At 38.9% G+C, this 14,008-nt stretch overlaps 1 protein-coding gene and 1 long non-coding RNA gene across 2 annotated transcripts in view; one reads left to right on the top strand and one right to left on the bottom strand.

Moving 5' to 3' along the window:
* The window catches only part of LOC148353565 (uncharacterized), a 31,126-nt gene that overhangs the window by 3,331 nt on the left and 13,787 nt on the right, over positions 1-14,008 (top strand). Inside the window, exon 2 of the long non-coding RNA XR_015852387.1 lies at positions 1,781-1,861. This is a non-coding gene — a long non-coding RNA (uncharacterized LOC148353565). The remainder of the gene's footprint in view (positions 1-1,780; positions 1,862-14,008) is intronic.
* The window catches only part of abch1 (ATP-binding cassette, sub-family H, member 1), a 45,695-nt gene continuing 37,953 nt past the window's right edge, over positions 6,267-14,008 (bottom strand). The window contains exons 17-20 of the mRNA XM_088350646.1: positions 11,410-11,513; positions 9,792-9,951; positions 8,380-8,484; positions 6,267-7,052 (exon numbers count right to left, since the gene is read on the bottom strand). Coding sequence (XP_088206772.1) covers positions 6,946-7,052; positions 8,380-8,484; positions 9,792-9,951; positions 11,410-11,513 — 476 coding nt within the window. The 3' untranslated portion in view covers positions 6,267-6,945. The remainder of the gene's footprint in view (positions 7,053-8,379; positions 8,485-9,791; positions 9,952-11,409; positions 11,514-14,008) is intronic.

Genomic DNA, 14,008 nt, shown 5'->3' on the forward strand with positions numbered 1-14,008 from the left:
ACTGAAAAAGTGTGTCAAAAGTTGAGTCAAAAAGCGCCTGGTGCCCTTATTGAACTGTGAAGCTTAGAACCGGCTGGCCAGTGTAAAGGCAGCCTGCGTCTCCCGTGACAACGTGCAAAAATAGAGGCCACACGGGCCAGTGTTCGGTTGCCACAGCAATGGAGAATGTTTGTTGTCGTGGTTCATGCAGGGAACTGATTTAAGTCTGATTTATGGAGTGTACGAATGGCCACTTAGGAAATCAGTTCGGTCATTAACACGCATGCACTAACACGTGCAAAAGTGTTCTCTTTTGTTCAAATAACTAAATGTCTTGACCATGTGTTGTTTTACAAATAGAATAAGGCAGGGGTGTCATACTCAGTCTGGCTTTAGGGCTGGATCCGGACTTTCTGTTCTCAGGCAGGCCAGATTTGTAAAGGAATGCCATTTTGAAATTAGTATTATGCTTTTTAATTTAGCAAACTTTAGTAACCTAACCTAAATACAGTGTTATAGTTGTGGATGAGAAGGGATCTTTTCAAACCCCAAGTCATTTATTCAAAAACAAACATTCAAAACACAATTATTTTCATTTTGGTATTGAATGCATTAATTGGTTTGATTTAACAACTGAGTGAACGCAGTTCTACACCTGAACCAACTCACAACACTATACATACTATAGTAGGAACTATAGAAACATGAAAGTTTTCCCCTAATTGTCATACAAGTTGGAAATTAATTAAAAAAAAAAGAAATAAAAGTTTTAGCATTGCATGGATATAAAGATTAGACTACATGAGATCAAACTACTAGGCTGGGTCTACTAAAGCTGAGAGTATATCCTTTTTCTTTAGCGGCCAGAGATAGCATTTGGCCTGCATTCATTTTACAAATCATAACTTTTGAAATAACTGACTTAGACACTTTCTCTTTTTTTGGCATACTCTGAGTTTTATTTAGAGCAGGATTGAATCATCCAGTAGGCTTGGTCCGACCTGCGGACTGTGTGTTTGACAAGACTGAAATAGGGAATTAAAAACTTCAAAAGTCTTACTTACAAGAAACATTTTAAATAAATATATGTTCTACAACATCAAAGTAATATTTAAGTCATACTTTTGTGAAGAATGAAGAGGTCAAGTCAAGTCATGTTTATTTGTATAGCCCTTAACCACTAAGAGTCTCAAAGGGCTGCACAGACCACTGATTATTGCAAACCACAGACTTTTATTACACGATCCCCTGATCTAAAACCTACAGGAGGGCAAGATAAAAAAACTCAAAAACGTATTTTAAATAATTATTTTTCCTTTTTTGTTATGTAGTTACCAGTTGTTTTAAGAGTGTTATTTTTCTAGAACGAAAGTTGCAATCTTGTATGAATTTACATAATTCTAATAATAAACATTAATATAATTATAATCGCAGCACGGCAGCACAGTGGGTAGCCCGTGTGCGGCACAGTTCTGAGGTCATGAGATCGAACCTTCCTGTGTGGAGTTTGTATGTTCTCCCCATGGTTGCGTGGGTTTCCTCTGGGCACTCCGGTTTCTTCCCATATTCCAAAAATATGCATGTCCGGTTAATTGGCCGGTCCAAATTGTCCCTAGGTGTGAATGAGCGAGCGAGTTTTCTGTCCCTGTGTGCCCTGCGACTGGCTGGCAACCAGTTCAGGGTGTTCCCTGCGCACTGCCCGAAGATAGCTGGGAGGGGCTCCAGCACCCCTGCGACCCTACTGAGGATAAAAGGTGCAGATAATGGATGGATAATTATAATCATTATTATATTTTCTCAGGAGGTAGAGCGCTCGTCTTGGGATCAAGAGATCGCAGTTCGAATCCCGGCTCCTCCGTCTTACATGTCGAAGTGTCCTTGGGTAAGACACTGAACCTCCAATACCCCCAATAAGCAGGTTAGCGCCTCACATGGCTGCACGGCCGCTATTGGGGAATGTGAAGCACAATGTAAAGCGCTTCGGGAAGTCTTGACTTGAAAAGCGCTATATAAATGCAGATCATTTCATTTCATAATAATATAATAATAATAATAATAATAACTATAATATAATATTAATGATGATAATTATAATAGTAATACATTATTATCATGAATCATAATAACAATAATAATAAGAAGAAGAACAACAATAATAATAATAGTATTAGTAGTTTAAAGGTATTTTTTCTGCTTAGTAGTTTTAAGGAGCAATAGATTTGTCTTTTGAAATTATGTATACACAATATTACACCTATACTAGAATTACACTCAAATTGTATTATACAGGTGATGATGTGCATTAATTACTACTTAATATGTGACTGGAATATAAATAACATAAATAATAATTTAAAACAAACTAAAAATGCCCTGACTTGGAGAAGAAACCTACATCGTGTAAGATCTTTGTCATAAAATTCAGTAGTTGACCCAATTGTGTGTACATTCCGTCCTCTAGTGGTTAAATCATGTATGGCATACAACCCAATAGTCATTTTATCATGAACATAAATTGTTTACACCAAGAACTGGTGTGGGCCCTACCTACCAAATTTCGCTGTTATTGAGTAGATTATAAAAGGAGAAAAAAAAGTTGCACACACTTTGTTAAATGATAATTGATTTTATTGAACAGTAATAAAAGATCCATCAAAAGTGTGCTGCTGGACATTGTCATGTACAAGACATACGGATGTAACCATATGACCTTACGCATCCACGTGTGGCGTCCACTCTGTCCGGCAAAGTGGAATCATAACTTCAAATACAATATGGGCATTTCAAATACAAATCAAAACAATTTAAAACAAAAGTCACATTTTTTTTCCATCGTAAAATTCACTAGACGAGAATACTGCATGAACATAATAATGAGTACTGTCTACGTATAGTCAACATATACTGTATTCATCCACTTTGCCTACATTGGCGTCTGCCTCTGTGCTTTATGATTAGAGGACAATGACAAGATGCAAGTTGAGCATTTTGAATGAGAGGCCGCAAAACATACTTGCTTTTACATATAACCTCATACTCTCACACATGCACAACTATACTCTCATAAAGACACATTCATACCCATGCACAAACACTATTATACTCTTTAATACACATTACTGTATTCTCTCACACATACTGTTATACTCTCATAAACACACTACCATACTCTTCCACTCATATTACTATACTCTCATACACACTATTAAGTTTTCACACACATACTAATATACTCTAACACAAATACTACTACACTTCCAAACACACACTACTAGACTGCCAATAACACTATTATAGTATCACACACACTACCATACTCTCCTGCTCATACTACTGTATACTCTCATACGCGCACTGTACTAAGATTTCACACGCATTAGTATGCTTTCACACAGATAATGCTATACTCCCACCGACACACAGTGTTATACTTTCTCACACACCATTAAAGTTGTGAATACCCTAGGGATGTTTTACACCTAGTGTAATGATCACCTCACCGCTCAGTGTTGCTTTATTTGGTTACAGATGGTAACCATGGCGACGCACGCTGATCTGTGTGTGTGTATAAGTTGTACAGTTTGACGTGAAATTTGAGTTGCTCCGAGTAATGTTGTATGCATAAGAGAATGTAATAGTATATGTGAGAGAGTGTATTAGTAAGTTTGTAACAGTGTTGTAGTGTGAGTATAAGAGTATAGTAATATGCGTGAAAGACTAAAGTAGTGTGTGTAAGAGAGTAAAGTGGTAAGCGTGAGAGTATAGTAATGTGCATGAGAGTATAGTAGTATGTATGAGTAGGAAAGTGTGCATCTGTATTACTGTGTCTGATGAAAGTATAGTTGCGCATGTGTGAGAGTATATTATTGGTGAGAGCAAGCATGATTTACTTCTCAAATGGTCTTTCATATTTATGGACATAAACACTAAAATATGTTGTGTGATATGTAAAATATTTCATTTGAATAATACAATAATAGTTCAGTCTCTTTATTTCGATTGGTATTGTCACCGATTTCTTCATAGAATATATAAGAATATCTTCTGAAAGTATAACACTATTTATTTGATTGATACTTATATTTCACTATCTACCACAGCAAATCATTGCATTATTTCAAGCGAAAACTGTGTAATATCTAGATGTCGTCGTATTGAGTCGTGCAACAGGAAGCGGGTGCTACAAGGCACAAGGAAGATTAGAAACTGCGGAGACTCAAATTGACTAAACTACACACTTTACTGATTTCTTTTGTCCCACCTTTCATGAGGTTTTGGTTTTTTGGAGCTACCCAAGATAACGGACAATCATGTCAGCTCCCGTCAGGTTAGGTTTGGGTCAGTAACAGGAAGCTCTGGATCTCTGGCTCCTTAGCTCCAAAATGTTTGATAATGGAAAATGATATGGCACAAGTATTACTAATGTTTTCACACATATATATATACATATACATATATATATATATATATATATATATATATATATATATATATATATATATATATATATATATATATATATATATATATATATATATATATATATATATATATATATATATATATATATATATATATATATATATATATATATATATACTGGACTGTCTCAGAAAATTAGAATATTGTGATAAAGTTATTTATTTTCTGTAATGCAATTAAAAAAACAAAAATGTCATACATTCTGGATTCATTACACATCAACTGAACTATTTCAAGCCTTTTATTATTTGAATATTGCTGATTTTGGCTTACAGCTGAAAAAAACTCAAAAATCCTATCTCAAAATATTAGAATACTTCCTCAGACCAAGTAAAAAAATAATTTTATAACAGCAAAACTAAATCAAACATTTGAAAATGTCCATTGATGCACTCAGTACTTGGTTGGGAATCCTTTTGCACGGATTACTGCATCAATCCGGCGTGGCATGGAGGCAATCAGCCTGTGGCATTGCTGAGGTGTTATTGATGCCCAGGATGCTTCGATAGCGGCCTTCAGCTCATTTGCATTTGTAGGTCTGGTGTCTTTCATCTTCTTCTTAACTATACCCCACAAATTCTCGATGGGGTTGAGGTCAGGGGAATTAGCAGGCCAATCAAGGACAGTGATGCCATGGTCAGTGCACCAGTTACTGGTGGTTTTGGCACTGTGGGCAGGTGCCAGATCATGCTGGAAAATGAAATCCTCATCTCCATAGAGCTTTTCAGCAGATGGAAGCATGTAGTGCTCTAAAATCTCTTGGTACACAGTTGCATTTACTCTGGACTTGATGAAACACAGTGGACCAACACCAGCAGCTGACATGGCTCCCCAAACCATTGCTGACTGTGGGAACTTCACACTGGATTTCAAGCAACTTGGATTTTGCTCCTCTCCAGCCTTTCTCCAGACTCTGGCGCTTTGACTTCCAAATGAAATGCAAAACTTGCTTTCGTCTGAAAAGAGGACTTTGAACCACTCTGCAACTGTCCAGTGCTTCTTCTCCATAGCCCAAGTCAGACGCTTCTTCCGTTGTCTTGAGTTCAGAAGTGGCTTGACCATGGGAATACGGCTATTGTAGCCCATTTCCCGGACACGTCTGTGAACTGTGGCTTTTGATACCTGGACTCCAGCTTCAGCCCACTGTCTTTGAAGCTCCCCCAAATTCTGGAAGCGGCTCTTCTTCACAATTTTGTTAAGGCTGCGGTCATCTCTCTTGGTTGTGCAGCGTTTCCGGCCACATTTTTCCCTTCCAACAGACTTTTTGTGGATATGCTTTGAAACTGCACTCTGTGAACAGCCTGCTCTTTGAGAAATTTCTTTTTGTGTCTTACCCTCCTGATGGAGGGTATCAATGATGGTCCTCTGGACAGCAGACAGATCAGCAGTCTTCCCCATACTTGTGATTTAGTTTACTGAACCAAGCTGAGTGTTTTTAAGGCTCAGGAAACCCTCGCAAGGTGTTTCGAGTTATTTAGATGATTCAGGTGATTAGTTGAATAGCCTACTTGTATACTTTTTCATGATATTCTAATATTTTGGGATAGGATTTTTGAGTTTTCTTAAGCTGTAAGCCAAATTCAGCAATCTTAAAATAATAAAAGGCTTGAAATAGTTCAGTTGATGTGTAATTAATCCAGAATGTATGACATTTTTGTTTTTTTAATTGTATTACAGAAAATAAAGAACTTTATCACAATATTCAAATTTTTTGAGACAGTCCAGTATACATATATATATATATATATATATATATATATATATATATATATATATATATATATATATATATATATATATATATATATATATATATATATATATCTCATCTCATCTCATATCCTCAGTAGGGTAGCGAGGGTGCTGGAGCCCATCTCAGCAATCGTCGGGCAGTGGGCAGGGGACACCCTGAACTGGTTGCCAGCCAATCGCAGGGCACACGGGGACAGACAACTCACTCGCTCAGTCACACCTAGGGACAATTTGGACCAGCCAATTCACCTGAAATGCATGTCTTTGGAATGTGGGAGGAAACCGGAGTGCCCGGAGGAAACCCACGCAAGCACGGGGAGAACATACAAACTCCGCACAGTAAGGCCGGGAGCTGGATTTAAACCCACGCAGGAGGTTCCCACGACCTCAGAATTGTGCCGCACACGCGCTAACCACTGCACCGCCATGCTGCCCATATATATATATATATATATATATATATATATATATATATATATATATATATATATATATATATATATATATATATATATATTATTTTTTTTTTTTTTAAACTGAAATCCAAGTAAACAAACACAACATCACTGGAAATTTGAACATGTAAATGCCAAACGACAAAGAAAACCCACTCGTATTTCGACCCTGACATTAAAGCATTTACATACATATACAGTATATTGCCCTTTTCCATTTGCAGCACATGCAGGCATTGTGTGTTTTTGTGTGTCTGTGTGTATGTGTGCATTCTCCTCATTTCCTAAATTTTAAGATGAGTGTTGCCACAATGATGAAAAACGTGTTCCATCCCAGAGTGACGACAAATCCTCGCCAAACCATCATGTGAGTCAGATCCCAACCTAATGCACAGACACATAACGGGTACATGGTTGAAACTTTAAAAAAAGCACATCAGGATATTTGCATTGAAACAGATAAATACTTTAAAAATAAAATATACAAACTTATGACTATCTAAATACAACAGTGGTGGGACGTGAGGGCCTGCAAGGCCTTTTTTGCTAGCCTAAAAATCATGTGACGGAATCATGTGATGTTAATTACATTCTGTCCAACAATACTTTTTAAATCATTCTAAATTGTCTGTTAGCGTCTTTTATTGCTTTTCCTTTGCCAGGCTTCTCTCTTGTTTTATTATACCACTGTAGTTGTTCTTCTTTGTCTCTTATACAGTCTTCCATGCATCCATCCATCCATTATCTGCACCGCTTATCCTCAGTATGATTGCAGGGGTGCTAGAGCCCATCCCAGCTATCTCTTGGTAGTGGGCAGAGGACACCCTGAACTGGTTACCAGCCAAATGCATGGCACACAGACACAGACAACTCACTCATTTACACCTAGGGACAATTTGAACTGGCCAATTAACCTCTGGGAGGAAACCTGAGTGCCCAGAGAAAACCCATTTAAGCGCAAGGAGAACATGCAAGCACCGCACAGAAAGGCTCGTAGCTGGATTTGAACCCTTGACCTCAGAAGTGTGCTACGGACGCGCTAACCACACAGCTGCCGTGCCGCTTCTATACATTTTTACGTAAATTACGTTACAAAAGACAGGCTTCACCTGCCGCCTTCTACCCTCCAGAAGATCTGTAGATTCATAATTGGTTTGATTATTGACTTTTATTTGAGTACACCTGGTTGTCTTTTGATTAATCAATGTCTTTGTGCTTTTGACCAAATTAGTAATTCATCATCAAATCAATAAACTGTGAATTACTAAATACAAGTGCATGTCCTTAAAATTAGGAGACTAATCGTTATTTTATAGATTTGGCATCCTTTTGGTAATTTGAGGTAAATGCATAATACAATTTAAATAGATGGCATGAATACATGGTTAGTGCGCAGCCCCACAGTTTGGAGGTATAGGGTTCAAATCCAGCTACTGCTGCCTCCCTGAGCAGAGTTTGCATGTTCTCCTCATGCCTGTGTGGGTTTTCTATGAGGCACATTTCAAAGACACCTGTGTCAGGTCAATTGGGGACTCCTAATTGTGTGAATGAGCATGTGAGTGACACTTGTGAGGATAAACAACGCAGATAATGGATGGATGGGTAAATAGATGCTTACTACACACATTTAAATATGCATCTGTGGTGCATTTTTCCTATGCTATAGTTTATATATTGATTTCTTGCTCTGCATGCATATATGTTTGTATACCTCTGTACATGATGCATCGCAGTGCTTCGGAGGCATAGGTTTGTGGCAGCGCCAGGCTGAGGTAGCGTAGTGGAAGGGGGATGCACTCCACAGGCCATATGATACCTAATGTGACAACATGTTAGGTAATACAAAAAATTACTTTACATTCCAAACTACAGAGTGCATCAGATTATAAAATGCATGCTCAAATTTAAGAACAAAACTAAATTTTTAATAAGTATACAAATGAAACGTTCATGTCCGTTTCTTACACTTTAAGCCCATCCAACACATTTCGCCAACCGCGTGCGGAATTCGACTTTGACGCCTTTAGTTGCAGAACGCCACTTTACACCGTTTTCCGCTGTGATGTTCTTCAGTTTTGCTCTTAGTTGTTTATGTCACGTGACCTTAGACCATGTAACAATTCAAGTAGGTGATTACGAATACAAGCAAACATTTACTACTGCGCTAAGAGAAAATGTGAATGAGGGCTGCGTCACGTAAAACACGAGCCCTATATTTCCAGAAAACCGCGCAGGGCTACCACATTCTTGAGAATAGTGCTCGATTGCAACACGGACGTGTCCATTGTGTTTTTGTCATGATCCAGCATGTCACCTTTTGCCTGAAAGTGCCAACGGCTAATCACCACACCTCCCTCAAATCATCTACACTTGACTCTCATCAGGGACTAAAAAATGATTGCACCGACAACTTCCTTTGTCGGATTGTATTTTCTTCGACATCCTGCCTGTTGCTGTTGGCTGTCCTCTCTAATCAACCCAGAAATTCTTGTTTCTGTCCAGGTGTTAAGTTGTATTTGGACTGTGATTTTTGTTTCTAATTTCCTCTCCCTCCTTCCATACGCAGAGCATATGCAAAATTTTGAACTCTGCTCGAGTGTCCGCGTTTGGGTCCAACCCACAAACGATAAAAGTTGTCATTGGTGGTTTTTGCAGTAATGGACAATATTGCATTTATTTATTATTGTTCCTCAAGGGTTAAAGAAACTTTTTGCGACCTGATATTGACGCTGATTATATGGAGGGAGAATAGATGCGGTTTTATCAACTTCGACTGCTGTTCAAAATGAATGTATAAATTGAGAACTTGATTTGTTGAAAAAACGAAAGTACTTTGTAAATATTCAAATACTCTTAAACCTCTATTTTTGCTCCTGAAATATTTTGTATGAATAATATTAGCAAAAACATAGACGTCACCTTTGTGTTTTGAAGTTAGAGCGCATGCGTTTTGTTGCTTTTTGGTGCTGCCACGGATTAAAAATAAGCCGCACCACATTTAAAGCAATGTTTAAAATGTTGCATTAAAGTAGCATCTTGTAGACCAGAATTTATGGTAAAGGGGCAAATGATCCCCTTCAGCAATAAGAATCTAATACAATACAAATATAGCTTGCCTCTTACCGCTCATGATGAGGTTGGGGTAGAAGAGCCCGAGAGCGGCCTGGTTGGCGTTCTGCTCATCGTCGATGGCAGCGGAGATGACCAGGCCAAAGGAGATGCCAGTAATGCCCTGCAGCACGATCAGCAGCACGATCAGAACCAAGGAACCTTCGTTTGGCATCTGCGAACAGTGATTTTTGATTAGTAAACCAGAAACATGAGGTTTCTTCTGACCGAGGTAACACAACAGCTGTTTTGCAGTTTGGGGATACAATTTTGTTCTGACACACTATGATATAATCTTTGATCATTTCATTGATTTGATTATCTTAAAGTCGGGCTCATTGATCAGTACATCCAATTGCTGAAGAATCCCCTCCCCTTCTTGCCCACATGGAAATGTTTAAATCTAAGCTTAAAACACACTTCTACTCTATAGCATATGAATTACCTATACGTTTCGTGGACAATATCTCTGTATTATTTGTGATTGCAACATCCTTTGCTGTCTGGTAATCCTGAAAGGGGGATGCCACATGTGCGGTCCCTTCTCAAAGTTTCTTCATTTTCCTCATGTTGAGGTTTTTGAGTTTTTCCTTGCCCTCATGTTGGTTCCAGATCAGGGGATGGTGTGATAATAGTCTGAAAAAATAGTCTGTGTAATAACCTGTGAAGCCCTTTGAGACTCTTTGTGATTAAGGGCTATACAAATAAAAATGACTTGACATGTCTACCTTTTGTTACTTAGAAAGGCGCTAGTTTCTCTTGTCATAGTGTTTACTTTGCTTTTTAATTTATTGCCATATAAATAAATCATAGTCTTTTTAAAATAATTCTAATAAAATCAATGAACTGCAAAATTGATAACTTAAAAGTAAAACACAAGATACATTTTAAAGATTTGCTCCTTTAGAAATAAATGAGACTATTTTGAACTAATTCTGGTTGTACATCTTGTACATCATCACCACCTGTTGGTTAATTTGGTAACCAGCAAATTCGATTCTAAACCCAATGAATCAAAATTTAAAGCAATTTCACGATTATTTTTGTCCTGTTTAATTTCGGTTTCCAGTTTAGTTCCCGTCTATTTTTGTCCTGTTTATTATTCTCTCCAGTCTTCGTTCCCGTCTTGTTTGCCCTGTTTATTTTCGATATCATGTTTCATTATCTATCCTGTCTGTCTGTCCCGTCCTGTCCGGTATCGACCCCATCTGTCCGATATCAAATCGGGCAATTCGAATCGATCTCGTCGGTCTCTGGCTTCCTTTCTTTCCACGCAAAACCGCTGTCTAACGTGCATGACTCCCCATTTCCCTTAAAATAAAAGGCTTGTGTGAGAACATCACGTGTTTAGGTCCTGTTCTGGTTCCTGACACAGGGTGTTTATTGTTGGTTACTGTTTATTCATTTAAGCGACAATCGAGACGGATTTTTTTATGTCCTGCACTGCAGTGTTTGGCATTATAATGCAGCATTTCCACACAGTGGCAAATCATATCTTCAATTATAAAAACAAGCTTGTTCACAATGTTTGGCATTGTGTTGAATTCAAATTTGATTTTCTTGCCTGAAATAGTAGTATAAAAGTCACAAATTAATTCAAAAAGTGTTTGGAGCATGAGTTGCATTCTGGTACCTTAAAAACAAGTAGGACAAAGAGCAGCATCAGGATGATTTGCACGCTGATCACGAGAAGCTGGGACAAAAGGTGAGCCAGCATTGTTTCAAGCGAGCTCACGCCTGATAAATACACATAGAGAAGTAAAATTCAACTGCAGAAATGAAATCAGCATACGTGTGTCATTCCAATTTGATAAAAAGAAAAACGATGCACCACAGAAAAACAAAATCTTGACCCACCAGTAACCAAGTTTGCTCATTTTAGAAACATTTTTATGGTTATATTTTTAGGAATGTTTTTCTCATGAATTGACAAAGAAAATGTTTAATTCAAAATTATATTAATATGGAATTATTGTTGTAAAAAGTTTTTAGTTGTAACTATTCTTTGTTTTGTTTACAAAAAATCTGAGCAAACTTTAATAAAACAATGTTTTTCAAAAATTTTTTGTTCACTTAAAGAAACAAAGGGTTATATTGATATATTTATATTGATATATACATATATTTAAAAACCCATTACAATAGTCTCAACTATAAGGTTTTTATGAGAGCCAAACAAATATTTTACCATGGTAGAACATAGCTTAAAAATGAAGTGATGTTTTCAAAGTAAAATTATTCCAGGTCAATTTTTTACCACTAGAGGTCGCTGTCCTGTGCAGTGCAACTGGAAAACGAGGGCTGGGAAGCACAAGGAAGAAGACAGGGTTGGGGGGGTGGGGGGTCGTTATTAGCTGAGGAGGTAGAGCGCTCGTCTTGGGTTCGATTCCCGCCTCCTCCGTGTTATATGTCGCAGTGTCCTTGTGCAAGACACTGAACCCCTAATGCCCCCGATAGCAAGTAGTTGCCTTGCTGACGGTTATCGGTTAGTTAGTGTGTAAAAGGGAAAAGTGTGAAGCACATTGTAAAGCGCTTTTGGGAGGTTTTCATTGACTTGAAAAGCGCTATATAAATGCAGACCATTTACATTCATTCAATTTACAAACTATGAGACTCAAAGTCATCACTTGACACCATTTTTTTCCAAGTCTATGAATTCTCTTAGCAGCAAGATGGCAAACAATCATAAGTGAGCCTCGTGTTGTATAAATAAATGCAAATTTCTCAAAGTACCAGTATTTAAAAAAAAATGAATGTGAATATGATAGGTAATGTATTTTTTAAATGATAATTCAGATTCAGATCAGATTCAGATCTACTTTATTGTCATTCTAGTACACGTGTATACAGAACGAAATGTCGATACATCTGACCCGCCCAGTTTCCTTGAATGTACAGATATAAGTAAAAGTTGTATTGTATTATGGCTACGTATAGTATTTTACCATAGTGCCGATAGTGCAAGAGGAGTAGCTAACCAGATGTGCAAAATGGGCAGTCAGGTTAACAAGTCAGGTAAACAGTAACATTAACACTGTAACAATAACGCTGTAAGTACAATAGTGCAGAGAGCAAATGTGCAAGGAGTGGCAAGCTATAAAGAACTGCCAGTAGTGCAAAAAGTCAAATTAGCAGCCGTTTAGATTTAGGTTAACTATATGTTAGATTGACCATTTAACAGTCTAATGGCCAGGGGGACTAGACTACTGCGGAACCTGGTGGTCCTGCACCGCACACTGCAGTACCTCTTCCCAGAGGCTAGCAGAGTGAACAGTCCATGATGGGGGTGAGAGGGGTCCCCGATAATGTTCTTAGCATGGGATAGGCAGCGCTTCTGGCCAATGTCCTGAATGGAGGGAAGTGTAGTCCCGATTATTTTCTCTGCTGTCCTCGTTACCCTCCTCACACTACCCCAGTCGGTAGCGCTGCAGCCTCCACACCACACAGAGATACAGCTGGTCAGGATACTCTCTATGGTGCCCCTGTAGAATGCGATGAGGGAAGGTCGGGGCAGGTGGGCTCTCCTCATCCTCCGCAGGAAGTACAGGCGCTGCTGTGCCCTCTTAACCAGTGATGCAGTGTTCACGGACCAGGTGAGTTTGTTTGTAATGTGCACCCCTAGGAACTTGATACTGCTGACAACCTCCACAGCCTTGTTGTTGATGCAAAGTGGGGCATGGTTGGGCTGGTTTTTCCTAAAGTCGACAATGATCTCTTTAGTTTTGTCAACATTCAGGACCAGGCTGTTGTCCCTGCACCAGCCCACCAACTGCTCCACCTCCTCTCTGTAGGCCAGGTCGTTGTCGTCCCTGATGAGGCCCACCACTGTTGTGTCGTCAGCATACTTCACGATGTGGTTTGTGGCGGACCTAGGGACGCAGTCGTGTGTCATCAAGGTGAACAGCAAGGGGCTCAGGACACAGCCTTGGGGGGAGCCCGTGCTGAGGTAGATGACATCTGAGATGTTCTGACCTATCCGCACTGATTGGGGTCTGTCACTGAGGAAGTCCAGCAGCCAGTTCCGCAGGGGGGTGTTGAAACCCAGGAGTCTCATTTTGTCTACCAGATGTTGTGGGATGATGGTGTTGAATGCTGAACTGAAGTCCAGGAACAGCATCCGCACATGGGTGTTCTTCTCCTCTAGGTGTGTCAGGCTCAGGTGAAGCGCAGAGGAGATGGCATCCCCGGTGGAGCGGTTTGTCCGGTAGGCAAACTGAAAGGGGTCGAATGAG

This window comes from Urocampus carinirostris, chromosome 13 (assembly GCF_059441175.1).
Source record: "Urocampus carinirostris isolate Australia breed hairy pipefish chromosome 13, RoL_Ucar_1.0, whole genome shotgun sequence".
In the NCBI taxonomy this organism is placed as follows: Eukaryota; Metazoa; Chordata; class Actinopteri; order Syngnathiformes; family Syngnathidae; genus Urocampus; species Urocampus carinirostris.